Here is a 26,535-nt window from a genome sequence, read left to right on the forward strand (position 1 = left end):
TATCTTTTCCCATCTTCCTGTGATTTGTAGCGCCAGAATCCGTTCAACTCGACCCTGCCTGACGGATGTTCGCTAAAATAGGCGTTGTATGAAAGGTCTAGGGTGAAGTTAGATTCCTGAGGTAAAGGGTGGCGACGCAGAATCAGAGCGTAGACCTGGAAGAAACGTATTCCTTGTACTAGTATGAGAGATAAGGATACATGTAGCTTGACAGTCACGTGTGATACTTTTCACCACCTTCATCCCTCGATGGAAGTTCAACAGAAGGTCTAATATGCGCCTGCATCTCGGACCCCGGTTGATTCAGGTGAGCAGGTGAGCAGGTCAATGAAACGGTTCACAGCAAGTCCCGCGCGTGCTGCCGGCCCTGGGCAAACGCGTCCAATCGCGTCAACGGGAGGCTCTCGATCGTCAAAAGTCTCTAACACTTAACGAGTAGCGACGACACTCACTTTAGCAGCTATGATTGTCTTCAAATCGTCTTTATCAATCTGGCGACACCACTTATGAAAGGACCTGATCGATAGTACCATGTCCCTAGAAGAGGATTCCGACGCAATCCATGGAGTGGAACAAGCCGCGGAAGATGAGGCGGCTATGCAGGTCGACGATGTTCGTAAGTGATCTCCCGCATGGGGTTACCTCTTGTCAATATGCATGACCGAGCGTCTAACCTCGCCTGAGCAGCTTCTGTCAAAACCGCTGGTAAGACGAATCCGAGGAAGACGGTCCAGCTTCCCGATGGTCAGCCTGGAATCACGACGCTACCAGTCGCGAGAGTTCAGCGGATAGTCAAGGCGGACAAGGAGATCCAGATGGTCAACAAGGAGGCCATCTTTGCGTTGTCTGTAGTAACAGTACGTCCGACCTTAATCCGAAAAGGCTGACGCACTGAAGTTGATGCTTACTGTCTTCTTGGTCTCCCTTGCAGGAACACTTTATCAAACGGCTGACGGACAAGGCGTATGAACAAGCGAGGATGGACCAGCGAAAGAACGTGACGTTAAAGGATATGTGTGAGTTGATATCTTGTAACCGCCATCCGCGGCAGCAACGGATACTCAAGGGATTCGACGTTTCTTGTGTTCATCAGCGACCGCTATCCGAAATTACCCAGAATTCGAGTTTTTCAACGGTAAGCACGCACTTCCTGCATCCTTCATCTCCCTTCGTCGTGCAATTCGACGTCCTTGACCGCGATGCCGCCACTCGTCATCGAAGACGAAGAGCGCGGCAAGGACGGAACACCCCGGTGGACGCAGACGAGCGAAATGATGAGATCAAACGTATCATATACATCATCCTTATACCCAGATCAAGGCACTCCCCGGTTCTGAGCATCTTCCTGGCCTTTCCGCACGGGCATCCAAACCTCAAGTGGGTAGTGGGAACGTGTCCGAGAGGGTGGGAAGGAGTCTGGGACTGGGGAGTCGCGCTCGATCGATGAAGGAGAAACGTTCAAGGGAAAATCTTCTCTCTGATCGCTCAGTCGTTCGCCATGGGGGCCTTTTCGCTAGCGTCGGAATCGCTACAAGGACGAGCCTAAAGTGCTTGCTACGGGACACAAGGCTGAGTGTGCTGATTTGCTTCATTTGCAACGTGGTAGGTATCGTGCCAGAGACGGTGCCGCTATCGGTAGCACTCGCTGCTCGAGCCAAGAAAGGTTCGTTCATCAGACTCGGTAACTAAACCATATCAACCGACTTACCTAATCGATCTCTGCTATCCACCTGATCAACCAAAAGCTGTGGAAGACGCCGAAGGACCGACAGACGAATCGACGACCAAGCTGGCCGACGTCTTCCCCAAAGTACCTCTTGTACCGAGTACGGACCCTGAGCACCCAGACTATTTGGTGAAAAAGGCAGCGGGAGGGCAAGCGAAGAAGACCAAAGGCGCCGCGGTCAGCGGTGTCAACGGGGGAGAAAAGGACAAGGGGAAGAGCAAGGAGACGACACCGGTCGTAAGTGACGCATTCGCCTTGGAGCTCTACCTCGACTCGCCGCTAATTCCTTTCGGTATGAACGCTAGAATCCCAACGGAAGAGCCCGACCGAGGAGATCTCGGGGTGCAGCCAACGAGACGGAGGAAGAGGCCGAACTCGAGGCCGAGCAAGACGCAGAGGCAGAAGGTGGACCGTCGTCTGACGTGCCCGAGTGAACAAGTTGCCGCATGTGGCATACTGCAACAACATTGAGAGCGAATTTATATGACGAACAAGGACGAGTTTTGTCCTTTGTATTATCACCTGTTGCATTGTAGCTTATGAGAGAATAATGTGCGCACCGCGGACGCCGATCCAAATCGCACCCTCGATTGACTCGCGCGGGAGACCTTGGTTCAGGGCCAAACCTTTACGGGGTCAGTTTCTGAGCTAGAGGCTCGCTAGGTCGCGTACGAGGTTCTGACGAGTCTCGAATGACTTGTGGAGAACCGAGGTCTGGTACATCGACTTTCAAAGAAGGCTTCATGTCGGATGTCGACTTTGTTGCATCAATGCCGATGTCATGCTCTCTGCGTTGTCGCCTGATCTGAACTCCGCTCCCGGATCCGTCGGCCGCAGGGGGGGAAGCTAGAGAGGGGCAGCTTGGGCGCTAACGGGCTCGCCGGTCCCCTCAGAGTCCATGGTCTGATCGTCGGTTCGAAGTGAAAACAGATATCCACCTTGCAACCTCGGCTGGTCCAGTATTCCTGCACAAAACCTTGTAGCGATTGCGTGTCTATCTCGACAGATAGCCTCGTTTCAGGTCGACCTTCTCCGTTTTCTCTAGTCTCTCATAGTCTTTGTTCATCTCGTAGTCGGTCACGAGAGGAAACGAGCGAGAGGGGTCCACATCAGGTTACACTTTACACGGCGCCTCGACCACGACCTCGTTCGCCATCCGTCGCTCTCTACGGGAAAACATCGTGTCCCCTTCCAACCATTCGTCCCGTAACCCGGCCAAACCGGCTCAGGTCGGCGTCTCTTCTCTGCAGCACGAGAGCCGACCCGCTCTGTCAAACCGGACCGACGACTCGACAGTGCTCGACGTCGAGGGTTCGTCAGGTCAAGGCCCTTTGAGCGGAGCAGGTGTAGGCTCAGGTGGACAAGTAGGAACAGGAGCAGGAGTAGTAGGGAGTCAAGACCTAGGATCCAGGACGAAACGGCAATCCGCTCGTTCAGGCCCTCCACAGGTCTCGAATTCCGACCAACCTTCTGCTACCTCGACGACTCATACCGACACCCGCGGGAGTACGACCACCCCGCTGGGTTTTCTTGCGTGGTCACTCTCTGGAATCATGGCTTCTCTCTTCGCTTACGGATGGGGTGGCTCGTTCTGGGGCTCGTCTGTGCCGCCCGTCACCGGGGACCAGCAGTTGGACGACTACATGGCCTCGCCCGAAGGGTCGTTGGTATGGGCGGGCAATCCAAAGGCCTCGGGGCTGTTCTACGGTTGGGACGTCAAACGGTTGTTATTCTGGTCACTCGTGTTCATCGTCTTTTGCGTCATCGGTAAGTTTCCCAGGACACAAGGTTGATTCTGAGAACCGTTCGAATCTCGACGATCTGACGACGCGTTCCTTTTCATCCGTTCTCGTTTGTGACAGCCTGGGTTTTCAACCCGAACGAGACGTCGTTCCGGACGTACCTGAACGAACAGTCTTTTCGAAAACATCTGCAAGGTCTGCATCGTCAAGAGACGGGATCGGCATCTGTACCGGGAAATGATACGGGGCATGTACCGGAAATTTCAGGCAAGAGCAAACAAACTGGATCGAACGGCGCGTCGATTCCAGCACAGGCATCGTCAACACCTTCAGCAGCAACAATATCAACAGCATCAGTACCAACATCATCATTAACGTCATCGTCACGACAGCTTACCAATGTCGTCACGCCCACCCCGTTCAGATTCTCGAATCACATCGCCGTCTCCCTCCGCACGCCGCAGTATCACTTCCTGCACTCGTATCTCTTTTCCGTTGTCTGGATCTTGCCCGGGTCTGCTTATACGGGCAACCACAAGAAATCTCACCATGCTTTTAAATCGACGAATTCATCATCGACAGCGTCGTCCTCAGCGGGAACTTCCAAGTCGGCTTCTTCGACCGCGTTTGGGATAGACGGTGAGGATCACGGGGAAGGCTTTGATCCGACTTTGCAAGGGGTTTGGTATTTCGGGGCTTTTGGGAGGTGGTGGAACATGGGCAGGATTATGGAGGATCCAGCGCTCAGGCCGTGGAGCAGGAAAAAGATGGAGGTTGCCACTGCGGCGGGAGAGTCTGGGAAGAGGGAGCCAGGGTTGATCAGCGTCGTGGCTCTGCCCAAGGACGATCGGTTACCTGAACGTGAGCCTTGAATGGCATGTCAGATATGCGAAAGGGAGAGGTTGGTGTAGCTGAAAGTTCTTGTGTCGATTCGCTCCTACAGCCAGGACCGCGCCTGCGACACCGTTGCGACGTTCGCCTGCCAATACGCCTACGTCACGCGCCGAATCTCCACCGCCGTTACGTGCAGACGCATCGTTACCACTGCATTCCCGGACGCTGGTGGATTCGACGTACCCTGCCAAGACGACTCACACCTCTTCTCAACATCTCACTGTACCACTTCTCAAGGATTCGGCAAACGATGCCACGACCGTGACCCTCTCTTCCTCTAATTCCTCTTCTGCTCATTTGAAATCGGCCGAGGCGGCCAAGAAGGACTCGCCCATGCTAGCGGAGTTGAACTCCACCTTGACCGCAATGCAAGCTTCTTTAGCGAGTATGCAGGAATCGTTGAATTTGTTCGACACAAACGTGGCTCATCAACAAGCACAGTTGCAAGCCACCGTCGACGAGCTACGGAACAAGAAAAAGACCGAGGATGCGGATCGGGCGGATTTGAAGGTCAAGATGAAAACTCTGGAGGAGAACAAACGACAAGCCGAGAGTGCGCGGAGAGAGGCGGAAAAGAAGCTCAAGACGGCAGTCACGATGCGTGATGCCGTATTGGAGCGATGCGAGACTATGCAGCGTGAGATGACGAGGATGCGAGACGAAATGCAAGGGTATGAAGAGGCGATCAAGGAGAGCAAGGTCAATACCGAGTCGCATGCCAAGACGACCGGAGAGGCCATCGAGCAGAAAGAGGTCGACTTGACGAGTCTGGACGAGGAACTGGCCAACGAGGTTGCGGAGAACGCCGATCTGGCCGCCAAGGTCTTACAGGCGGCTGAGACGCTTCAGGCGTTGATCGACAGCAGTCCTCAACCCGTTCCGGATTACGCCAATGTGCCCGCTCCGTCCCCTGGGGAGCAGAATGGCAATCAGCCAGCGGGGGTGGGCGGTCACCAGACGCCTTACTCGGCTTCGAATCGCGTGTACAACAATTCTTCCTTTTCCTTTCCCGATCCTTACCAGTCCCTCGGAGCTGGTCACCCTGCACAGCATCATCAGCATCCCGGCCACCACAACAACGCACAAGGACCAGACTTTCGATCGTATTCTAGCTCTGGCAATGTCTTTCGTCGGACTGCCAGCGGGAATGTTACGACGACAGCGACGGGCATGTCGGAACCGTTTCGTCAGAGCTCGCCCTTTCGGGATATCTCTGGGTACGAAGGTTTCGGACCGTTGGGAGCGCCGGTCCAAGGATTCTCGGAAAGTCATCATGCGAGCTTTCTCGAGCCCGAAGAACCTGGCTCGCCCAACGTCATGTCCTCGTCGTTCACCGCCAACCTGCTCCCTCAAGGCTTGTTTCGGTCTCTTGAAGGCGATCAGACGCCTCAGGATGTCAAGACTGAGCTGGACGACCCGATGGACATTCTCGACCTGGACCCTGCCAACCTGGAGCTACCGAAGTCTCCCGAAAAGAGCGAAGAACACTCCGGTCAGACTCCCAAGCCTGCGTCTTCCGACCCTGTTTCCCACGACGTCGGCTCGAACGGCGGTCAGGGAAGCAAGGAATCGGACGAGGACCCGGCGTCTTTGCAAGTCTCGCTCGACGAGGCTTCGCGCAAGCTGGCCGAGTATCACGACGAGACCGATGGACCTCGGCCTCGTCGTTGGTTCTCTTCCTCCAAGCTCAAGGGACCTACTGATGCCGTCTTGGAGAACGGATCCGGCGGACACCTCAACGACCTATTTGGTATGCCGCTGGCTCAGACCATCTCGAACGAGAGCCTGCTCGTTCCTGGAGGCGGCTTCGACAACAACCCGTTCGCACCCTCGGCTGCCGAGAAACGAGCGCTCCGATGGGGCTCGATCGGCAAGTGGGCTGGAGGTGCGAGGCAGACGTCTGCACCTCACGAAGTCGGTGGGCCGTACAAGCAGCATCTCGGGTCGTTGCCTAATTCGGCTCGGGCCAGCTCTGTCGACCTGAATGGGAACGGCGCACGTCAGGCTTGGGAACATGCCGCCGCGGGTCCGTCCACGATCTCGAGCGTGATCGGTGCGGTGCCGCAAGAGAAACGGTCCTTCAAGCTATGGTCGTTGGGGAAAAAGTCGGCAAAGGAGGAGCCGGGTTCGGGGTCGAGCATCTGGAATTAAAACAGGGGTTTCAAAGACGGGTTGGCTGCTGGAAGTACCTGGAGGGTTCTGGGGGACATGTTCTTTGTGTCGTTCGCCTCGAGCCTGGGTCTGGGTAGGATCTCCTTGTCAACTTGTGTCGCTTCATGTCTCTTGATTTATCCGTGTACTTTCGGTGTGTGCTGGTCATCTACGCTGTGTTGGTGTGCATCGGGAAGCTCGAGATTGGTCCATCGATCAATATCACATGGTCTTCTTTCGCGGCGGCAGCCGAGGTCGTGACGCAAGCCAAAAGTCGGAGGACGAGGGAGGACATTGCACGTTGAAAATGAGATTTCGATATGGACAGGTTCGACTAGTTGTACCATCTACATGCACACATAGAGAACAGACAATACATCGTTACCCAGACTATTGGAACCCTCGCCATGAGCCTCGCAGCATCTCGGTCGATCCGCCCGGCCATGTCCATCAGGCGACTACAACTGCAGTCGTCCTTGTCGACCGGTTTCCAGCTTTCGATCGCAAATACAGCCTTTATCCGGCAGTCACCATTCGCTCGCCCGCTTGCCTCGCATGCCTTTGCATCTGCCATCGAGTTGCCCTCGAAGTTGTCCCCGACGTCGGAGCAATCTTATGCCAACAAGATTGAGCCGTTTTCATCGAGGACCCTTCCCGAAACAAAAGCTCTGCTCCTCATCGCCGTACCTACTCCACCTAAACAGTGGGGCTGCGTCATAGAGAAAGAAGATCTGATCGTGGGAGCTGCCAACCTGGACAAGAACCTTCGGAACGCCGAGGTCAGGATTTTGGCGACATACGAAGGAGGGACGACGTATTCTGCCCGACTGTTCCGTCCGGACGGTACCGTTGCCCACATTCAGAATTTTAGCGAAGCCACACTTGCTTCGGAAAGCTTCAAGAGCCTGGTTGATGGCAAGTCGTCGGAATTTAAGCCGGTAGAGAGAGCCGAGGTGGTCGTATGCACTCATGGTGCAAGGGACTGTCGATGCGGAGACATCGGTGGGGACCTGGTGTTCTCGTTGAGAAAGGAGGCCGAGAACACGCAAAAGCAAACGAAAGTTTCGGAATGCAGCCATGTGGGAGGTCACAAGTAAGCGATTTGGACATCCGGCTATCGTTTGCCTATCGTTGGTTGATATTGATGCACGCTTCAATCCTTTCAGATTCGCTGCCAATGCCATCCTTCTGCCTTCCATGCACATGCTTGGCAACTTGAGACCAGAAGATGCATCGCCGCTTTTGAAGCATGTCGATAGCTTGGAAGGAAAGGGTGACGGCCCAGTCGATCGAAACATGTGGGAACATTTCCGAGGCGCTTTCGGGAGGACGACCGGCGAGCAGGTCAGCATGTACGACTGGAACACGGGAAAGCGGGGAGAGGCCGAGGTTGATGATCGGCAGACGGCTTGTAAGTGAAAATCTAACTCGCGCAGACTCGCCCCTTGTCATTGACACCTTTTCTCTTCTCATCTTCTCGCTCTAAAAAGCTTTTTCGCCTGCGCCCCGAAGACGAGTACAACAGAGTCGAGCGTATTCGACCTCGTCACCTGCGCGGCTCGAACTCCGGAAAAGTCGATCGAATGGAGAGTCCTCACGTCGTTCGTACTCGACAGGTCCCGAGAGCGAGACCGCAGGAGAGGATGGCAAGGCCAAGGGTGTCGGGAACAAGCTGAAAGACTTGATGAAAAAGTACGGACGGCATGCCCTTGGAGTTTACCTGTTCCTCTCGGCCATCGATTTCGGGATCGCCTTCCTCGGTGTGCACTTGGTCGGAGCCGAACGGCTAGAAGCTGTCAAGGATATGGTGATGGAGCAATGGCGTAAATTCCGACCCGCTCTCGAGACGGACAACGAGTTGATTGACAGTACCACGGACAAGGCTGGAGAGGTCGCCGTAGACGTGATGGAAAGGGCGCAGGAAGGCAAGGAGGCTAGCGAGTCGGGTGCTCCCGCTCAGAAGAAGCGCAGCCGTACTGCGATGTTATGGGCAGAGGCTGCTTTGGCTTACACCATCCACAAGACGTTGTTTTTGCCCGTTCGTGTTGGTCTTACGGCCGCATGGACACCCAAGCTCGTCAAGTGGCTGACGCTCAGAGGTTGGATCGGCAAGGTAAGCCTGTCATCCGCCGTCATCTCGCATTCGAAGCCTTTGCTGATGCTGTACTTGACCTTTCAGGGAGGCATGGGTCGGGCTGCAGCGCGTGCCCAAGAGAAAGTCAAGGACGCCCAGGCCAAGGTGAAGGAGGCAAGGACGAGGCTTTCCAACAAGAACGATTGACGACATAGACTTCACGAAATGTACAAACGGAAATATAGCTCGAGGTGTCCGCCTATTCCATAGGGTTTCCTCGTGAACCTGCTAGGCTGATTTCCAAATTCATCGGGACCCTACACCGTCGCGCATTGGTGTGGTTCTTATCCGGCTCATCTACCAGGATCATCATATACGGATCACATACTGTATACTGTACAACGTCAGGCCTGAGGGTAGACTGCCTGTGATGCCAGATGGTGAACAGCCTGGTTGACTCGCAACGTTTGTGGAAACGTGAACGAAGAGCCAACATCATCGGTCGAAGCCGAGATATCGATCGGGCCCGAGCTGCTGAGCGATCTGTAGTGTATTTGACAAACGACAAGAATTGCAACGATCACCCAGATCGTACCAATCTGCCGAAGCCCGTCCCACATTAATCAATGCTGCGAGCATCCCTCACACGTAGTAGCTCCAACTCCGCGTTGCTAAGAAGAACCATGTCTACCATTCAAGCTAAACCATTCAAGCTCGCGCTCGTGCAACTTGGCGGGTTGAGCGAAGACAAGACGAAGAACCTCGAGATCGCTGCGGCTGGTGTCAAGGAGGCGGTTTCAAAAGGCAGAGCCGACCTGGTCGTCCTGCCAGTAAGCTTGTTTGCGTCTACCTGAGATCTGTAAGTCAAGCTAACGCGATTCCTTAAAACAGGAAATCTTCAATTCTCCTTATGCGGTCACAGCATTTCGCAAATATTCTGAGTCTATACCGAATGGTCTGCCGGTTCGGGCTGGCTCCCTGAAATCAGAGAGTACCAAGGCTCTCAGTCAGATGGCGAAAGAAAACAAGATCTGGCTGATAGGTGGTAGGTTACGTGTATACTAGTGATCATGCCAGGAGCTGTTACTGAGGCTCCCATTACAGGCTCCGTTCCGGAGATTGAGAGCGACACTGATCACATCTACAACACTTGCACGGTATACAACCCTGATGGTGATCTCGTGGTGAAGCATCGCAAGGTCCACCTGTTCGACATCGATATTCCCGGAAAACAGACTTTCAAGGTGAGTACAAGGTCGTGACTTAATCGCGACGATTGCTAGTATACTAATACTATTTCTCCTGGCCTCTGACCGTAGGAAAGCGAAACTCTGACGGGCGGAGACACCTTGAACACTTTCGAGACTCCGTTCGGGAAGATCGGTCTTGGGATCTGCTATGATATCGTAAGGCATGAAGTCATTCAAGATCTGAGCATCGCTGCGTCGTTAGCTTATACAATCGCATCGCCGAATATAGCGTTTCCCTGAAATGGCAATGATCGCCGCTCGTCAGGGTGTCGTGGCCATGATCTACCCATCAGCTTTCAAGTGAGCTGAGCGTGTAGCGGAACCAAGATTATGAGGCAACTTTGCTGACGGTCTGTTGCAGCACTACAACCGGACCCATTTACTGGACTCTTCTTCAACGAGCAAGGTATATCGCATACGTCTAATGTCTATCCGTCGTGATGCCACGACTGACTTGACTTCGATCTTACAGAGCCGTCGACAATCAGATCTTTGTAGCCATGTGCTCACCTGCAAGGCATCCCGGCGCATCTTACCAGGCTGTAAGCACTACGATTGCATATAACCGAGAATTCTCTGGGGAGCTAACCATGCTGAGCATCCCTCCGCAGTACGGGCACTCCTCCGTCGTCGCGCCCAACGGAGACGTTTTGGCTGAAGCTGACGAGCATCCCACAATCGTCTATGCTGACATCGGTGAGTACACTCATTGCAACACCAGGAGGATATTGGAGTCCAATATTTGCACCTGCGAAACAGATACTCAGCTGTTGGCTAGCACTCGTTCCGGACTTCCTGTCACTGTCCAGCGACGTTTCGACGTATACCCCAATGTCGCTGATGGCAACTGATCAATGTAATCTAAATCTGACTTTACGATACTACCATCATTTCGGTGGGATAGGAGGAATGGGAAACTCACACACGCAACCAAGAGGTGTTTGTAGTGGATTTCTATCGGATATGTCATCCTCGTACAACCTCATGACCCCGTGCAGATACTCACCTTGACCGCGATACATGAAGTGTCAAGGTAGAACTACATTCTCGAATCAAGATCATATGCCGTTACGGTATTCCGCAATCGTAAAAGAATCAAGTAGAGTGACTGGCGCACCTCCAAAAACCAGAGTCGAGTTCTGCCGGAATCTCGCTCAAATTGTCATTTCTCCCGTCGGCAATCCGGCAGTATAGGCAGCGGATTCGAACGCCAACAATCGCCAGATGTCGTTGACAACCTGGCTAGCATCCTCTTCCAGGACCTGTAGTGATTACCATGACTTCAGCACTTGTCAAGGCATCCATAAGCCAACGCAGAGCTCACCGGCTCAAGGGTCTCCAGTAGCACTCCTGGTCCAGCCTGTTCTTTGATATGCTGGATGACCGCATTGGACAGGTCTTCTTCCTGGAGGCCCAGCGCTGTGTCGATGGTCTGGCGTACAAAGGGCGCAATCTTGTTGTCCATTTGCGACTGTTCAGGTATGGTATGAAGTCCTCAGTGACTGAATCAGTGAAGAGTGCAGGATTGATGCGCTCACAGTGATAGCCACGCCCCACTTGATCTTGGTAGCCCACAAAGTCGCCTGGTCTTTGGGAATAGCATCCCTGATGGTCCGTAACTTTTCAGCGTTGCGCTCGTCTCGCTGCGACGGTGTGAGGCCCTCTGTATCATCTAGCATGATCAAAGTCCTCTTCTTCTTCCCAGCGTCGTCATCGTCATCTCCGTTGAATGCAATATTCGTCTTTTGCTTAGAGGCGGTAGGCGCAGTATTTCCACCAATGGCAACCTTGATATGTGCAGAGTCGTCGAACAAGTATCCTGCAGCTCGCTGTTTGGCCTCGAGGTCTGCCATCTCCTGCATTTGCTTCTGAAGCAATTCTTCGGTTTGCTTCTCGAGCTCGACCATCTCCACTTCTTCTGTTTGACGATCTCGGACATCGTCCTGGTACTCCCTTCTTCGGACCGCCTGACGCATACTTCTCCATTTCACTCTGTCAAGGAGACAATTAGCCTTAGACTTTTCACTCGCGCTTGTCGTTGACACTCACCGGTCGGCATAGAAGACATCCCTTCCGCTAGCCTCTTCTCTATCGTCATCGTAATCTCGGAGCATCCGTCTCGCTCGTTCTCGTGCATCCCTCTCGTAATCTTCCTGCCGTTTAAGATCCTCGTTCTCCTTCTCCAGGGTTCTCATCACCCTCGACTCGCGGCTTTCGACGCGGCGTTCGAGCTGTTCCGATACCGCGAAGGTGTCAGCTTTCGGGCTGCAATGGATCTACTGCGTTGTTCGACATACGCTTCTAAAGTCCTCCTCCAGTCGACGCTGCTTTTCTTCTTTTCGCATTTGTTCTACCTCGGCATCACTCCTCTCACCTCCTTGTCTGCCCTCCATGGTCTCGGCTTTTACGAATCCGACAGGCTGGTTGTAACCCTGAGGCCCGTCACCTATCGGCCGAACACCCTGTTCACCCCTTCCACCCCACTGTCGCATCTGATTCCCACCCTGACCCGGGCCTGCATTATTATAAGACCCAGAGCCGCCTGAACGAGAGTTAAGCATCTCGTCTTTCCTCTTTCGTTCTTCTTCCTTCTTTTGCGCTTGCACTCGGAAGGAGGCGATCTGATCCAACACAACTCCACGCTGATCCTCAGGCAATTCTTCCGCGTCCAGATCTTTCAGGTGGTCAGGAACCATAGGTCCGTTGTCTTTGGCCGCCTCGCTGACATTGGGCGCCGCTGAAGCTGGGATAATCGAGTTCAGATCGGCATTCGGGTCTTTCATCGCCTGGACGATGGTCTGAATACGCTTCCTAGCATGTTCATCTAGTTCGTCATCATGCTGTAATGATCAAAGCGACAAGTCCGTTACTGAAAGCACCAGGATCACGGCGTCGCCAACGGCTTACGTCTGTACGGATGTTCAACTCCTCAAATTCGTTCAAGAAAGCTTTCGTCTTGTCGTCCGCTTTTACCTGTGATGTCATGAGGAGATCAGGTCTATGCCGGTCTATCACTACCAGAGTCGGCCTCACCACTAGAGCCTTTGTGACACCTTCTCTTCGCCCAGCAGATGTCATATCGGGGAGCTCGGTACCGTTGAGGCATTTGAGACATCGCAAGACGACCTCGGGATCTTCAAACTCGGCGAAACCAAATCCCGCAAGATTGCCCGAAGCTGTCGTCACCCGGCTGAGACTGTGCAATGGACCACACGTCTATCCAACACCGAACATTTGATGAGCCAAAGTTTCCGGCAGTGCATATCAGCTACCTCAGCAGCCACACTACTCACATGAATCAATCCCGTCAGGATGGCATCCGTAACCCCCGCTGCGATGCTTCCGATGAAGACTTTTGTCGTCTTGACTGCTCTGACAAAGTTGGGGTTCTGCGATCCACCAGGAATATGAGGAGGTCTGGGTAGTCCTGCGTTGTTCGGGTCGAAACCGGGTGTTCCCGAACCAGGAACTCCATGAGGCGAAAAGCCTGGTCGAATTGGCAAACCCATTCCGGGAGGCGGCATCTGTCCGGGACTGAAAGGAGGCATACTTCCTGGGGAGGGTGCTCCTAGGCCTTGAGATCCTGGAGTACCCGGGAAGCCTGGCATAGGAGGTCTCGTAGGCGGAAAGTTGGGCAGGGTTCCAGGAATGGGAGGTCGGAAGCCGCCTTGACCGGGTGGAAATGGTGGCAAGCTACCAGGCATCGGACTCAATGTTGGGGGCGGCATTCCTGGAAGAGTCGGAGGTGGCATTCCTGCGAGAGGTGGTCGGAAACCACCACCTGGCGGGCCCGGCGGCATGTAAGGGGGATACCCATTCTGAGGAGGAGCTGCCGGCACACAACTTCGACATCAAAAACATGCTGGGAACCCCGGTTGATCAGGCGTCACTCACGATGACCGTTATACATCCTGGTAGTGTTCCGTATACAGTCTTCAAGGATTCTATCTTGTAGCCTGATCTTGTCTGTTGATAGGAGATCGGAAGGACGACGATAGATCTCTACTATTCTGTAACTTGGGCACGAGCTAAGCAGTTGCGTGAGCAAGCGCGGCCGCGCTTCTACAGAGAACACAAGATCGCATGGATGAGTTTCCGAGCCAAATAGCCATTCATAACTTTATATTGGTATATTCCAGTGATCCTTCTTGACACAAGTCCGTTACAACAGTTACTACCGTGTCAGGGTCAAGGAACGGGTTGGGTATTTTTGGGGTTCTATCCTAATTATCTAGAGAATCCTACTTGAAACCGACCAGTGTTGAGACGAGGTGACAGGCGCACACAATGAGAAAAGGAAATCAGTAAAAACGAGAAGACGTCTAATGTTGAAGGCGTCGGGAGACAGAGAGCTCGTGTTATAGGTCGGTGCGTTGGTAGTCCTTGCCTTCCCGGTCGTCCGAGACGACTTTCTGGTCTTCGTAAGGCGACACCTCGACGGGCGCGACATGCTCGTCCACATTGGATTGAGGCCCGTGGTAATGCTTGTGAGCGCCGGCGATGTACCACAGACCAGAGAGAACCATGACTCCCACGGTGATCACACTCGAGTAGTTCATCGTCAAGGCAGTAATCGGCTTGACCGCAGGGAAGGCGAGAATGATGACCTCGAAAGCTGATTCGTCGGGTTCAGAATCAGTGACAGACTCCGGCGCGAGGTCAATGAAGATGACTTACCGGTCCACAGCACCATGACAATGTTAACAGGCAGTCCCCATTTGCCCATGTAGAAAGGACCGGGCTTGAAGTTGACATCGGGACGGTGCTAGTAATCACCGTATCGGTCAACAACGTCGTCAGGTAGTTAAGCGCAGATTGTGACAACTCACTTCGAACAACCGACGACCGATGACCGGGATAGTATAAGACAAGTCCAAGGCCAACGCACACATACTGAAGATGGCTTGAGAGGCGATAGTGCTCGCCCAGTCGAGACAGCCCATGAGGATGGCGATGCCGACCACAAGCCAGACAGACCAGATGGGAGTTTTGGTGTACCTGTTGACCCGCCCAAAGAGACCACGGTCGGGAAGACCACCATCTCGGCTGAACGCGTAGAACGTTCGAGCGTTGGCCTGCAGAGCGGTCTGGACGGTAAAGAAGCTTTATTCGAGCAAGATAGCAGGAGATTGAACCGGGACCGTTAGTGACGAGTAAAACCGACTCCTCACACCCGTACCCTAGTTGAACTTACGCGACCAAGCAGACAAAAGGCCAGATGACCAAGGCGCCGGTTTTGCCCATCCTGTTGGCCATGATCTGCAGGAAAGCAGAACCGCTAGGACCGGGAAGGTCGGCCAGGTCTCCAGAACAGAGAACCATAACCACGTTGAGAACCCAACCGAGCATCCCAGTGCCGATGACAGCCACGAAGATCGCCACAGGAGCGGCGATAGACGCCTTCTTGACTTCCTCGCTGATGTGTGCCGCGGCATCATAATCAGTCATCTATCATGTTTTATCCAGGTAAGGTGGTCATCAGCTTCCAGGTAACTACGTAGCTTATCCTTGTAAGTCTAGAGCCTTACAGTCCACTGAACGGAAAGGAAACCAAGCATAAAGGCCAAGCCATCACTTTCCCAACCAGATTCTGATCAGGTCGCGAAAAATTCGTTAGCTCGACTCCGAATACTGGCAACGTTCCCAGAGCGCTTACGGTTAACAACATTCCCGAATACGTAGCTGGCGGGGTGCATGTTAGCCCGCCCAGTCGTAGCCAAGAGTACGATGATGATGATCAAGGTGGCCTGGTTTCAAGTCAATCAGAATATGTTTGCCGTTTTATCGCGCGAGTCCCTGCTTACTCCGACGTTGACAAAAACGAAGCCTGAAGTCAAGAAGGCTAGGTCCCTGGTCTTGAGCGAGCTGTTTCGAAGAAATCGTGTCAGGTTGCATCAAATCGACTAGATAGTTGTGAAGAGCCATCTTACTTGAGGAAACCATGCACGATGAGCAGGCCGACAAAGAGACCGAATTGCATTCCGGTGGACACTTCGAAGTCACCGTCATAGCCAACATTGCATCCAGCCCCTGGCAAAAAGAAATCCGATGCTTTCCGATCAGTACGTCTATAATCCGTCTATAGTTATTCACTTCTAACGCACAGATCATCCTGGCAAGACCTGAAGATTGGTCCTCGAAGCGCTTAGCTTTTCAATCTAGCTTGTGAAGCGTAGCCGAAAGAGTGCTTACCATACTCTGTCGAAGCGACTCCTGCACATTGACCCAGGAGGTTGAGCCAACCGACGATCCACCCGGTGCTGTGTGAACAACAACTGTTCAGCCTTGAGAAAGCGACCCACAGACGAGAATACGCACATTGCGCGCCACCTAGCCGGGACTAAGCTGGCAGAAGCAGTGTACAACCCTCCGTTGGTAGGGTAAGCGGATACAATCTCAGCAATCGAAGCTCCGAGCGAGATGTTCACTGTGTTGCACCCGGTTCATCAGCACCACAAGTCCGTATGGGTATTGCGGAACCGGTCGTTGCACTGACAGATAGCCCCTATCAGCCAGCACCAGACGACCGAGGCGGGCCCGCCAGACAAAAGAGGAGTATTGAAGGTAGTAGCGACTGAAGTTCGAAAACAAGTGGCTTGATTGAGAGAAGGTTTCTTATTACGCTCGATAAGGACTACGTACTGGAAGAGCACATCCCCATGATCGAAAAGGCGAAGGAGAAAGTCGACAAGCTAGAGGCCGGAATTTGCAGGCCGCGACGGTAAGCGAGAGGCTTGACCTTCTGAAACACGAGAATGGGGAACTCACTTGCCGAACTCTCGCAACATTTCGGATTTGTACTACAAGACAGTTAAAACGGAATTGGCATGCTCAGTATTGTGAGACGATCGCTGAATCATCGATGGTCGAGCTTGTCGTCGGACGATGCGTGGTCACGCAAACGCTTGTACGCCTCCGCGAGGTCCCCGATGAAACGTTCCAAGCTCGAATACAATTCCGTTCACTCACCCCAAGACGGGCTAGTTCGGCGTCATCTGAATCCAAGTTGGTGTCACCGATACTAGGGCTCCTGGATGAAGACTGGTCCTCGACGGCCGAGGGTGAAACGTCGGCCATCCTGTCGTGAGTGGCAGCGGCTGAGGTCCTTCGTTGCCGGGTCTCTGAAGCGTAGAGATGAGGTGTCGACATCCTGTCTGATCAACGCTCTGCTTGGATACGAGATCGAAGCGGAAAGTTCCGCAAGATTGATGATGGCGGTCAAAGAATCGATTACAAGCAAAAGAGTACCAACTATGCCCGATACGAGCAAGAGGAGATGATGCAGCGAGGTAGTTTGATGGATGTTACAGCGACTGAGAGCGAGCCAGGATGGTGTGAGGGCATCACGGATGCGAATTCGACCCGGAAATGGGCGTATTGACCCCCTCGCAACGGCTCGACTTTTTTATGACGGAGAGTTCTGTACTCGACCTTCGCGGATGCGTAACTTACCCGAGCACAAGCCCCGCCCGCGTGGGGAATGACCGAATGATGAAGCAGGCACGGCCAGAGCCGCAACGCTACTCCGCGTTATCAGATCGCTTGCAAGGCTGGGAAACGAGGAGCTAGGAGCCGAGTCTAGGGGACTCGAACGTTTATGAGGATCGAGTTCTTGCAAAGACGTAATCCTCGTAGATCGAGAAAGCAACAGCGCACATCCCTGTTTGCTGCGATTTGTTTTGCCGGGACCAACTCCCTCAACAACGATCAACAAGTCCCGCTAGGGCAAGATAAGGAGCGACCGATATTTCCGACCACCGATTGGGCCTGGCGACACCTTGATCTGCAAAATAGCATGGGCTCCACATGCCGGAGGGTCGAGCGCGTGGGGTAAGAAAAGCCACCTCAACCGGACATGAATAATGCTCACCAGTCCGCGTTTGTCATCACCATCAACCAAATAAAGGCGCATCACTGCGCTTGGTAAAACTTGCTCACAACACAAAGTGCTCTGAGACGACTACAAAAAAACGGGTGACGAGAGAATTCGCATCAACATCACATGCCCAAACTGGTTTTGATTTCTCTTCATTCCGAAACGAACGAAATTGTGAGTACTCACTGTGACCGTGTTCTGCTCCGAAACCACTTCTCCTCTACGTCCAGCGACACTGTCGACACCTTCAACACTACCTTCCTGCGTGTCTTGATGACATCGTGTAATACATTTCAAACTAGAGTCTGGTAGTCGGGGACATCGCCCAAGTGCGGAACTCTCGACTATGCTCCATAAACGCACAACTCTGAACGCCGATTCAACGTGTTCTCATTCGGAAGACCGACCAGCGGGACAGAGTGTCGTCATCGCGAGAATGCTGACTCTTTTAACTTGTCCTCGCTTGATCAGAATGACAACGAAAGCCTCTGTGCAATTTCAACGACGACTGATAGATAACTGTGAGTATCTATCAACTCTATCTTCTATCAGTCGCCTCTTTCTCCCACCATCCCACTCCTCTACCTCGAATGATGTCCCTTAATGGGGAATTACCGCCTGAACAAGCCGATCACGAACCACGGCCTGCGAACACCTTTCGGGGAGTGACCGGGTACGGGTGGACGTTCGGAATACCTGTCGACGAAACATGGCTGTTTTATTTTTTCTGACTCTATCTCCCTGTCGTCATACCTCTGCGTATGATGACGCTTCCGGCCGTGTGGATAAAGTGTGATTCTTGTTTAGCGGGACGAGGTCGCTTATGCTTTACTTCCCATGCGATAGATACCTCTTCTGTATCTTTTCACGACCTATCGCTCTCTACCCGCCACGGTTATTCCCTGATTTGTGAGTGTCACGACCTCGTCTGCTTCATCACTTGCATGCCCTCCTTTCCCACTCCGCTCTCAATATCGCCTATATGCGAAGGATGATCCAATCACGACGGTCTACTGAAATAATAAAACACCAAGTTGAAAAGGCCCGAACCCATTTTTACGGGCACCCCATCTGAACCTCTCTTCTCCATGTTGTTGCTCCCGTCATTTCGCACAAGACTGTAGCAGGCAAGCTGACATCGCTTTCGTCTGTTTTCGCCTTCGTCATAAGATACCTAGCCTTGTTATACGAACCTGTCCCTTCCCATGTCCAGCTCGTCTTCCCCTCACGTTTCTGCCTCGGGCGCTCGCTTGCTGTTCGATCCGGCTCTTGTGCCGAGCTCGATCGGCGGTCGACTCCCGTCGCACATTGTCGTGCGTACAGCGCTCGCCTATACCATACGCTCGTCTGTAATCGAGCCTGTCCGACTCGTTGTTCTGACGATCATCGCTATCGTATCCTGCCGCGACCTGTTGTATAGGTTAGACCGCTCGCCCGTGATGACCATGCCAACGCACATATTCAACTTCTCTCCACCTTGACTGTCGCCCCCGACCTCTCGCCCGAGACGTACGAGGCCCGCTTCGACGCAATGCTCGCCTCGCCGGAGACGTACTTTGTCCTCGTCTTTGCGCACAAGGAGACTGGCAAGATCCTCGCCTCGGCCAGTTTGATGGTCGAGCTCAAGTTTCTCCGAGACGCCGGCAAGGTCGGTCACATCGAAGACGTCGTCGTCGACCCGGAATGCAAGGGACAAAGTCTGGGCAAGATCATGATCCAGGGGTTGAGCGAGTTGGGCATGCAGAGGGGCTGTTACAAGGTCATCCTCGATTGCGATGCCAAGAATGCCGGTGAGTTCCGATCACTCTTTTCTTTACCAAGCTCGATTGGCGCAGTGACTGATCACGATTCGAGACGGATTTGTTGTCAGGCTTCTACGAAAAGTGCGGGTACCGCAACGTCGGCGTCGAGATGGCCATTTACAAGCAATAGACACGTTATCCTGCACATCGTCGATTACCCGGGCGGTCGGGATTGCGAGTGCAGTGGAAGCTGCACACGGCGGAATGAACAATTGTCTTTGAGATGGCCTTTTGTCTTTGTTTGTTGTCTACATATTTACAGAATCTAGTCTGTATTACGCTAGTTACGTTTGACCTCGATGACGATTGCTGGTTGCTGGAAGAGCGATCATCACAAGTCCACCTTGTGAACATGAGGCTCATCGCGCTGCGCTACCAGTTCCTATCCACCCTTCGCAAGGGGGTCGTGTTGCGTGTCGATCGACATCCCCGGCGGGTTTGATCCCGTGTCTCTCCCTGCTCCTGCCCCCTGCCTGAGCCTGTGCGGGGCCTCGTGGGATGCGACGAATGGTACCGGAAGTAAATTTCACTTCCGGCCATATCATCACGAGCGTACACGAGCGGCGATCCCGGCCGTGTGACCTGCGCCAGCTCGATCGCCTACAACTTGCTACTGGCTAGACTACTAGGTACTAGGTACTACTAGCTACTAGACTGCTGGTCAGTCTGATCTAGTCTGACCACATTTATATTGTATCTGCTCCATACCCTTGCCCTCCCACGTTGATCTCACAGGATCTCACACAGCTGTCACACACGCAACCACAGGACAACAGGACAGCAGGAACCAACAGCATCCGTTCCTCGTAATCAGGCTTGGCATCGCATAGAACCCTGGGGGCAGCTGAGCCAGGCCATCCGGTTACTCTCCCTGTCTCTCTCTCTCTCTCTCTCTCTCTCTCTCTCTCTCTCTCTCTCTCTCTCTCTCTCTCTCTCTCTCTCTCTCTCTCTCTCTCTCTCTCTCTCTCTCTCTCTCTTTGGACGCCGCATCACCATCATCATCGCCGCCTCCAACCTCGGTCCACTCGCCTCTCGCCATCTAGGGTGCTCCATCGTCCACCTTCCTGCGAATTTGGGCTGGGCGAGTTCGAGTGCTAATTCGGAGCACACCGTACGAACACCCTGCTCGCTGCTCGAGAGCTGCGCAGCTTTGCCTCTTCGCTGTTCAGTTGAACGAGTTTGATTTCCACATCATCGAGAGCCATCCGCTAGCTGCTGCTAGCTAGCTGCTAGCCCGCCATACCAATACGAAAAACCGGTGGACGGTTCATCAAACGAAAGGATCTCAGGGTACCCCTATCCACTACGACCAGTATCTTTTGTGGCGAGTCGACTCCCAGCTCGTGAGTAGGACGAATAACCTCGCTTCGGTCCCCCCAGACTGACCCGGTTCACCCATCTCTGCAGTAACAAACCTAGATACCATATCCCATATACCCTTCCCAGTGGACCACACTCGAACATACTTCAATGACCAGCTTGCTAGGCGTGAACACCTCCTCCTTTGGACTCCGTCGTCCATCCAACTCGGACCCCCCATCATCGCCCTACGCACCCGCCTCGCCCGTTTCATCGTCGAGGTCCACGTTCCCTAGTTCTGGGAACAACAATACCATCGGCGGGTCTTCTTTGCTTTTCCCCATCAACCCGGCATTCACCGACTCGTCGCCCGCTGGCGGGATCTTGCTGAACAAACGCAGACCGTCGGATACGCCCGAGTATGTCGTTGACCCGAATCAGGCCCAGGCGCAAGCGCAAGGACAAGCCTATTCGCCAAAGCTCGACGGGTCCTCCATCCCGGTCGATGGATTGCCTACGGGGCATGGATATCCGGGAAGTCCCAGTCCGGTCGCGTTCAAGGTGACCAACTTGCCTATGAGCCCCGCTTTGAGTTCGGATGGAAAGACGATGACGTACGAAACCGGTCAGAGGTCGTCCAGCCCCGAGTCGGTCTCAGCCGGTCTTCCCAGCGCCGTCACCGCCACGACCGGTACGCCGATTCGACCGTCTCATGGGAGGATGCCATCGTCTACCAAGATCAGGTTCGCACCCCTCCCCACGCCGAATAGGAAGAGGTCCCTCTCGACGGGCAGGAACATAGTCACCAAAGCCAAGCTCGAGCCGGATGGGACGAGGACGCTGCAGAGGTTCAGCAAGCAGGACGGAAACGACCCCTGGGTAAGCGATGATGATCGCGCCGGTCCTCAAAATGGTGAAGGTGATAACGGGATCTCGAGCTCGGCCGTGGAGGATGAAGACGAAGATGATGACGATGACGACGAGGACGATCGCAAGAAACCTTCGTCCTCCTTGACATCGAGCAGCTGGATGACCATGGGCATGGGCAAGAAAAGGACGGGTTCGATCACCTCGTCTTCTTACACCTATACCAAGAAGCTCTTGAAACCGTTCTCCGGGTCTGATTCGAACGCTGCAAATTCGTCATCGGCGGATACTGGGGATTCGTCCTTGACCTTTGGCATGCCGCTGCGAAAGACCATCTCGACGGGAGGCTTGATGGGCTCTTCCCCCTTTCGATCTTCGCACGAGCAGGAGCGAAGACGATCGTTCCTCAGTACAGGCTCTTCCAAGGATAAGGAGAACAAGCGTCATCTACGTAACGGATCGACCTCGGAGACGCCCGACTTTTCGTCATTGTCGAGCAGTCTCGGATACAAGGCTCAGACGGATTTCGCGCCCTCCGCTGCGGACATGCCCAAGAGCGATCGCAGGCCGGTGAAGATGCTCAACGGGCGAGTTTACGGGGCCAAAAAAGGTCAAGCTGGCTCTGCGGGGTCATCAAAGGCGCAGGACCCCGAGTTTTCAGAATGGGGCGGGTTGATGGGTGCCAAAGGCGGAGGGATGGGTTCGAACGCTCCTTCCGCCACCACCGCCACCCGGCCGGACGCTCCGCCAGAACGTCGAAGCGGGTTCTTGGACGACGAAGACGATGGCAGCGGGATGGGATGGGTCAAGAGGCGACGTGAACAAAAGGAACGTGAGCGACGGGCCAGCGAGTTGGCCACGCCGGACAAGGGGCTGTCAAAGGGGGATGTCGTCGTCGGTTCGGTCCCCGCGCTCAAGGTCACCCCGCCCCACTGGCCTGAATCCTTTTCACCTGGTGGGGAATCTGAACGATCCCTGGGTGGAGGTGCGCCCGATTTCATCTCGACGAGACCGAGCGAAGCGACGATCATAGAAGAATCGAGCGTTCCGGGGACGCCTCATGAAGAAGGCACAGGTGCAGTGGCCATCAAGGTGCCTCGGGGCGTCGCTGGCGGTAGCGGTCTGGGACCTGCGCTGGGTGGGGCAGGCGAGAGAGGCTCGGCCGTCGAGGATAATAGCGGGTCCGAGGATAGCGAGGGTGAAGAGGACGATGATAATGATTTCGAGAGCGATGATGAAGACGAGGTCGAGCTCGACATGGAAGGATTGGGCGCGAATTCGAGGTCAGTTGTGACGGTACTTGAAGTGGCTGGGATGCAACGCTGATCGACGTGATCCGCTTGCAATAGATCTACCTCGAGCGCGGCTGGCGTCGAAGTTATGATCCGTCATAAAGACTAGGCTCAAGGCCGTCAACACCCGTCTTTGCAAGACGTTCCTAATCCCCTAAACCCTAGGCGCCAAGAATTTTACTGCCGCTATACTATACCTGCTCAGACTCGTATGAAACACCGTGAAGAACAGGACAAGAAGAATCGCCGTGGACACTGGAAAGTTCACCCCTTATACCCGTCTGTGTGCCCGCAAGAACGACGAAAAACCCGTCTCGCCTAACGCGCATTGTTGTGCTATCAAGAATGAACCCTTATACCCGCCCGGACTTGTCGAAAGGAAAATCAGAAGGAACCCGAAGGAAATCTTGTAGAAATCTCCGCTTTATCGTTGTTGTGAAACCCTATTTTGGTTGTAATGTCTGACCTGTAATATCATCATGGCAGACGAACTATCGGTCTCTATATCGACCTGCTGATGTGCGTGTCCACTAGTGATGACTGGCATGTGTATTTGGACGTCATCGTGGTGTAGCGTGTCAATCCTTGTCGACCCATGTGATCATGATGATGGTTCTCAGGGCGGGGAGCGCGTTTTGTGTCTTCCCTTGCTCCCGGTCCCGCGGCTGGGTGGTTCGGAAGAAACAAGCGAGCAATTGCAAGCAAGGGCTGTGTGTGAGTGTGTGAACATCGACATCGATACTTTTCCCCCTCCGGACCACAACGACCTGGGCCACCTCCTTCTCTCGTCTACTTGGAAAACAGTCTGCAGGACGGACAGATCGACCGACAACGACGGGTCTTCAACGATCGGGATAGCGATACGCGATTAGAAGCCAGCATCGAAGGAGGCTTTGGAGGTGATTCCGAACAGGTGACTCCCTCGGATACGAAATCAAAACTCTCCTTGCACCTTGTCTGCAGTCTGTGAGACGTAGAAATCGTTTGTCGCCGGACAGATCGACAGAGATCGCCAAATCGAGATAGAACCCACCAGCAGTATATTCTTCAACTTAGATTTGCTCTTGAACGTATCGCTCGTCGCAGGTCAATCTGGACCGCGACTACAATCTTGAACAGCTACTCGGACGCAACACCTCGAATCGACCCTAGCGTCTCCTATCGCCCACGATGATTCACTCTGGATTCGCCAGCCTGGCCTCGACGCCATTGACCCGGAGAGAACTCTTGCTCGTCATCAGCATGACGGTCCTCTTCACCCTGATCATCCAGTTCGATTTCGCCCGTACCTCGGCCGATGGGACCCGATCGATCATGGGACATGCTCCTTGGTCCATCGGTTCGAGCACGGGGGAAGGAGGTTCTCGATCGGGATACAAGCACGACCAGTTGAGCTTGGATGGGATGGATGCCGAGGGTGTAGTCGAGGAGATTAGCAAGTCGGATGCGTTCTTGGGCAAGCTGGTCGGGGTGAACGAGCTCGGGAGCCATGGGAACGTAGGGAGGTGGAGAGAGATGACCATGAACGATAGTCTGGTCAGATGGGACGACGAGGCAGGGGCACCACGGACAGAGATCATCGCTCATGCACCAGGTCAGTCTCCGGACTCATGATGAGCCCATAAATATCTCTAGGCAGTCCGTCAATTCAGTTCTCGCGACTAACGGTCGAAATCTCGTAAATTCGCTTCACTCGCAGGATGGACGATCCTTCGAAACCTCTACCTGTTCAACGGGACGTGGTATATTGTGACGGACGAACCGTCAGACTTCCCATTGCTCAGGATGATGACGAGTACGGGTGCCGAGATTTGGAACGATGAGGAGAGTATCAAGAACCGGTGAGTCCGCATGCGTTGTATGTCGATACCAGAAGATTGACAGCGTGAGCTCACGATTCCGGCATCGATGTTCGTCTGCTGCAGAGAACCTACGGACAAGGATCTGAAGATCATCTTCCCCTCCGAAGCCAAGCGGACAATAGGGCACCAGGCGAGCAAAGTCGAGGGTACGACGTGGACGATAAACGATCCTCCTCAGTTCCTGGATCATTATTACCAGTGAGTGTGACGTGTTGAATCGAGCGGGATAGATCTTAGGCTCGATAATTGATTTCTCCTCCGACCCTTTGACAGCTTTGCAGCGGAAGCCCTGTTTGGATTCTGGAGGACGTATTCGACTCTGGACAGGACCATCACCTCGGAAGGCCGCACGACACTACCGGCTCCCCGTCGTTTGATGTTCACGCACACAGACGATCAGAAATGGCGAGATTACTCCAAAATGAACACCTTCTTGTGCAAGAGCGTCTTCCCTTCGATGTCTTACGAGTTTTCCGGCGAATTTGCCGATCGGGTGGATTCTGGTCGAGCCTACCTTTACGACCGGGTCGTCTTTACCGACCGGGCGGCGGCGCTGCGGGGAGCTCAGTTTGCGGTTACGTGGAGGACGGCGGCAGAGGCGTTCACGCTGGAAGGAAGTCCATACTGGTGGAGTCCCGTCAGGCGAAACCTCCTGGAATTCGTAGGAGGCACTTCCGAGGCCGTGTTGAGCCCTCACGACCTGGAACGACCGGTCATCACCTATGTCAGCAGGCAGGATTGGGGAAGGAGAATGTTGATCAAGGAGGATCACGAGGTCTTGGTCAAGGAGCTGGAGCGACTGCGCGACGAACACGGCTACGAGGTAGGTCTAGCGAAAAATACGGCTGTGTATTTGCTCGTCGGCCTAATGCGGAACTTCCGGTTCGTCAGGTCAACATCGTTTCGATGGACAAGCTGTCCCGAGACGAACAGATCAGGTTGGCTGCTAGAACGACGGTGAGTTGTGCTATCTCCGGACCGGACAAACCTGGAAACCGCCTCATGCTTCGCTCCTCCGCAAAATAGGTGATGTTGGGTGTCCACGGCAACGGGTGAGTCGTATCGACTGCGACTCAAGCCACATCAGTCGCTTACTACTTTTCCTTTGCTAGTCTTACTCATTTACTGTGGATGAAACCTACACCTCGAGCAACCGTCATTGAATTCTTCTTCCCCAAGGGATTCGCTCACGATTACGAGTTTACCGTGAGTCGCTTCGGCGCTCCTGGCCTGCTGGCGTCGAGTCTCATCTCTGCTTCTTTCTGATGTCGCAGTCAAGAGCCCTCGGTATCATGCACTATGGTTTCTGGGGGAACGAGTACTTTACCGCACCGGATACGCCCGAGGTTGCCTATCCAGAGGGTTTCCAAGGCAACGAAATTCCCATCGGTAAGCTTTGTCCGAAGACGGCTTTGACATCACCTCATTGATGACTCAACCGCAATGCTTATTCTTGTAGACGGCAAGATCGTGGCCCAATTGATCCACGCTCGATTATCGATCGAGGTGACCGCAGAAGCAGAAGGAGAGGTTCACGACCTGATACACCTCGACGACGGCGAGGAAGAAAAGGTCGACGGACTGGACGACGAGACGGATCCCGAGTTCATGGACGTTGAGGAGGAGGTTTAAGGGACGTGATCTGTATCATATTACTTGCAACATGCTTTACATTGCCATAGATTCTTCACGAACGTGCC

The 26,535-nt window shown here is 53.8% G+C and overlaps 8 protein-coding genes across 8 annotated transcripts; 6 read left to right on the plus strand and 2 right to left on the minus strand.

Annotated features, from left to right (window-relative positions):
- The first annotated feature begins 310 nt into the window (after window positions 1–310).
- HD553DRAFT_347142 (uncharacterized protein) lies at window positions 311–6,848 on the plus strand. Its single transcript, XM_046183275.1, has 11 exons — window positions 311–367; window positions 453–616; window positions 688–857; window positions 932–1,016; window positions 1,094–1,135; window positions 1,607–1,663; window positions 1,746–1,963; window positions 2,032–2,148; window positions 2,800–3,493; window positions 3,589–4,329; window positions 4,412–6,848. The coding sequence occupies exons 2-11, from the start codon at window positions 532–534 to the stop codon at window positions 6,511–6,513; spliced, it is 4,311 nt and encodes a 1,436-aa protein (XP_046040306.1). The 5' UTR covers window positions 311–367; window positions 453–531; the 3' UTR covers window positions 6,514–6,848.
- HD553DRAFT_303024 (Sucrase/ferredoxin-like-domain-containing protein) lies at window positions 6,847–9,151 on the plus strand. Its single transcript, XM_046178825.1, has 4 exons — window positions 6,847–7,606; window positions 7,680–7,924; window positions 8,004–8,626; window positions 8,693–9,151. Exons 1-4 carry the CDS (start codon window positions 6,921–6,923, stop codon window positions 8,792–8,794), a joined length of 1,656 nt encoding a protein of 551 aa, XP_046040307.1. The 5' UTR covers window positions 6,847–6,920; the 3' UTR covers window positions 8,795–9,151.
- HD553DRAFT_303027 (carbon-nitrogen hydrolase) lies at window positions 9,152–11,182 on the plus strand. Its single transcript, XM_046178826.1, has 9 exons — window positions 9,152–9,417; window positions 9,479–9,632; window positions 9,692–9,831; window positions 9,907–9,993; window positions 10,067–10,137; window positions 10,199–10,243; window positions 10,310–10,379; window positions 10,449–10,533; window positions 10,597–11,182. The coding sequence occupies exons 1-9, from the start codon at window positions 9,214–9,216 to the stop codon at window positions 10,686–10,688; spliced, it is 948 nt and encodes a 315-aa protein (XP_046040308.1). The 5' UTR covers window positions 9,152–9,213; the 3' UTR covers window positions 10,689–11,182.
- HD553DRAFT_12279 (uncharacterized protein) lies at window positions 10,959–13,762 on the minus strand. Its single transcript, XM_046176518.1, has 9 exons — window positions 13,732–13,762; window positions 13,131–13,655; window positions 12,871–13,053; window positions 12,745–12,810; window positions 12,135–12,677; window positions 11,887–12,068; window positions 11,376–11,829; window positions 11,162–11,308; window positions 10,959–11,099 (listed from the first exon to the last, which is right to left on the minus strand). Exons 2-9 carry the CDS (start codon window positions 13,635–13,637, stop codon window positions 10,992–10,994), a joined length of 2,190 nt encoding a protein of 729 aa, XP_046040309.1. The 5' UTR covers window positions 13,638–13,655; window positions 13,732–13,762; the 3' UTR covers window positions 10,959–10,991.
- A 170-nt stretch (window positions 13,763–13,932) lies between these two features.
- HD553DRAFT_303032 (amino acid permease-domain-containing protein) lies at window positions 13,933–17,223 on the minus strand. Its single transcript, XM_046178827.1, has 15 exons — window positions 16,807–17,223; window positions 16,606–16,637; window positions 16,480–16,529; window positions 16,334–16,411; window positions 16,156–16,264; window positions 16,030–16,097; window positions 15,942–15,959; window positions 15,768–15,867; window positions 15,642–15,702; window positions 15,494–15,584; window positions 15,366–15,427; window positions 15,032–15,285; window positions 14,667–14,940; window positions 14,515–14,602; window positions 13,933–14,452 (listed from the first exon to the last, which is right to left on the minus strand). Exons 1-15 carry the CDS (start codon window positions 16,984–16,986, stop codon window positions 14,196–14,198), a joined length of 1,722 nt encoding a protein of 573 aa, XP_046040310.1. The 5' UTR covers window positions 16,987–17,223; the 3' UTR covers window positions 13,933–14,195.
- Window positions 17,224–18,918: 1,695 nt separating this feature from the next.
- Window positions 18,919–19,645, plus strand: HD553DRAFT_338367 (acyl-CoA N-acyltransferase; the record flags this gene model as incomplete). The annotated part of the gene is made up of 3 exons (XM_046182342.1): window positions 18,919–19,026; window positions 19,134–19,503; window positions 19,584–19,645. 3 exons carry the CDS (start codon window positions 18,919–18,921, stop codon window positions 19,643–19,645), a joined length of 540 nt encoding a protein of 179 aa, XP_046040311.1.
- A 1,100-nt stretch (window positions 19,646–20,745) lies between these two features.
- HD553DRAFT_12450 (uncharacterized protein) lies at window positions 20,746–23,240 on the plus strand. The gene is made up of 3 exons (XM_046176531.1): window positions 20,746–20,858; window positions 20,923–22,964; window positions 23,031–23,240. Exons 2-3 carry the CDS (start codon window positions 20,986–20,988, stop codon window positions 23,080–23,082), a joined length of 2,031 nt encoding a protein of 676 aa, XP_046040312.1. The 5' UTR covers window positions 20,746–20,858; window positions 20,923–20,985; the 3' UTR covers window positions 23,083–23,240.
- A 477-nt stretch (window positions 23,241–23,717) lies between these two features.
- Window positions 23,718–26,505, plus strand: HD553DRAFT_279316 (uncharacterized protein). The gene is made up of 9 exons (XM_046178083.1): window positions 23,718–24,567; window positions 24,673–24,814; window positions 24,899–25,033; window positions 25,109–25,658; window positions 25,727–25,792; window positions 25,862–25,887; window positions 25,948–26,041; window positions 26,110–26,224; window positions 26,295–26,505. Exons 1-9 carry the CDS (start codon window positions 24,144–24,146, stop codon window positions 26,465–26,467), a joined length of 1,725 nt encoding a protein of 574 aa, XP_046040313.1. The 5' UTR covers window positions 23,718–24,143; the 3' UTR covers window positions 26,468–26,505.
- Window positions 26,506–26,535: the final 30 nt, after the last annotated feature.

This window comes from Filobasidium floriforme (assembly GCF_021052385.1).
Source record: "Filobasidium floriforme strain CBS 6241 chromosome Unknown HD553scaffold_1, whole genome shotgun sequence".
NCBI classification, from domain to species: domain Eukaryota; kingdom Fungi; phylum Basidiomycota; class Tremellomycetes; order Filobasidiales; family Filobasidiaceae; genus Filobasidium; species Filobasidium floriforme.

What these genes read in the sequence shown, in the direction of transcription:
- HD553DRAFT_347142 (XM_046183275.1), top strand. Translation starts at nt 532, where the DNA reads ATGTCCCTAGAAGAGGATTCCGACGCAATCCATGGAGTGGAACAAGCC. An exon ending in AGAATTCGAGTTTTTCAACG is followed by an intron (nt 1,136 to 1,606) that starts GTAAGCACGCAC and finishes GCAACGTGGTAG; the next exon opens with GTATCGTGCCAGAGACGGTG. An exon ending in AAGGTGGACCGTCGTCTGAC is followed by an intron (nt 2,149 to 2,799) that starts GTGCCCGAGTGA and finishes TTCATCTCGTAG; the next exon opens with TCGGTCACGAGAGGAAACGA.
- HD553DRAFT_303024 (XM_046178825.1), top strand. Translation starts at nt 6,921, where the DNA reads ATGAGCCTCGCAGCATCTCGGTCGATCCGCCCGGCCATGTCCATCAGG. An exon ending in AGCCATGTGGGAGGTCACAA is followed by an intron (nt 7,607 to 7,679) that starts GTAAGCGATTTG and finishes CAATCCTTTCAG; the next exon opens with ATTCGCTGCCAATGCCATCC. An exon ending in TCAGAGGTTGGATCGGCAAG is followed by an intron (nt 8,627 to 8,692) that starts GTAAGCCTGTCA and finishes TTGACCTTTCAG; the next exon opens with GGAGGCATGGGTCGGGCTGC.
- HD553DRAFT_303027 (XM_046178826.1), top strand. Translation starts at nt 9,214, where the DNA reads ATGCTGCGAGCATCCCTCACACGTAGTAGCTCCAACTCCGCGTTGCTA. An exon ending in CCGGAAAACAGACTTTCAAG is followed by an intron (nt 9,832 to 9,906) that starts GTGAGTACAAGG and finishes CTCTGACCGTAG; the next exon opens with GAAAGCGAAACTCTGACGGG. An exon ending in ATCTACCCATCAGCTTTCAA is followed by an intron (nt 10,138 to 10,198) that starts GTGAGCTGAGCG and finishes GGTCTGTTGCAG; the next exon opens with CACTACAACCGGACCCATTT.
- HD553DRAFT_12279 (XM_046176518.1), bottom strand. Translation starts at nt 13,637, where the DNA reads ATGCCGCCGGGCCCGCCAGGTGGTGGTTTCCGACCACCTCTCGCAGGA. An exon ending in GATGTCTTCTATGCCGACCG is followed by an intron (nt 11,830 to 11,886) that starts GTGAGTGTCAAC and finishes TCTCCTTGACAG; the next exon opens with AGTGAAATGGAGAAGTATGC. An exon ending in AGTGGGGCGTGGCTATCACT is followed by an intron (nt 11,309 to 11,375) that starts GTGAGCGCATCA and finishes ATACCTGAACAG; the next exon opens with TCGCAAATGGACAACAAGAT.
- HD553DRAFT_303032 (XM_046178827.1), bottom strand. Translation starts at nt 16,986, where the DNA reads ATGTCGACACCTCATCTCTACGCTTCAGAGACCCGGCAACGAAGGACC. An exon ending in TCGTTTTTGTCAACGTCGGA is followed by an intron (nt 15,585 to 15,641) that starts GTAAGCAGGGAC and finishes ACTTGAAACCAG; the next exon opens with GCCACCTTGATCATCATCAT. An exon ending in TCCTTTCCGTTCAGTGGACT is followed by an intron (nt 15,286 to 15,365) that starts GTAAGGCTCTAG and finishes AAAACATGATAG; the next exon opens with ATGACTGATTATGATGCCGC.
- HD553DRAFT_12450 (XM_046176531.1), top strand. Translation starts at nt 20,986, where the DNA reads ATGACCAGCTTGCTAGGCGTGAACACCTCCTCCTTTGGACTCCGTCGT. An exon ending in GGATTGGGCGCGAATTCGAG is followed by an intron (nt 22,965 to 23,030) that starts GTCAGTTGTGAC and finishes CGCTTGCAATAG; the next exon opens with ATCTACCTCGAGCGCGGCTG.
- HD553DRAFT_279316 (XM_046178083.1), top strand. Translation starts at nt 24,144, where the DNA reads ATGATTCACTCTGGATTCGCCAGCCTGGCCTCGACGCCATTGACCCGG. An exon ending in GATCATCGCTCATGCACCAG is followed by an intron (nt 24,568 to 24,672) that starts GTCAGTCTCCGG and finishes CTTCACTCGCAG; the next exon opens with GATGGACGATCCTTCGAAAC. An exon ending in GGTTGGCTGCTAGAACGACG is followed by an intron (nt 25,793 to 25,861) that starts GTGAGTTGTGCT and finishes TCCGCAAAATAG; the next exon opens with GTGATGTTGGGTGTCCACGG.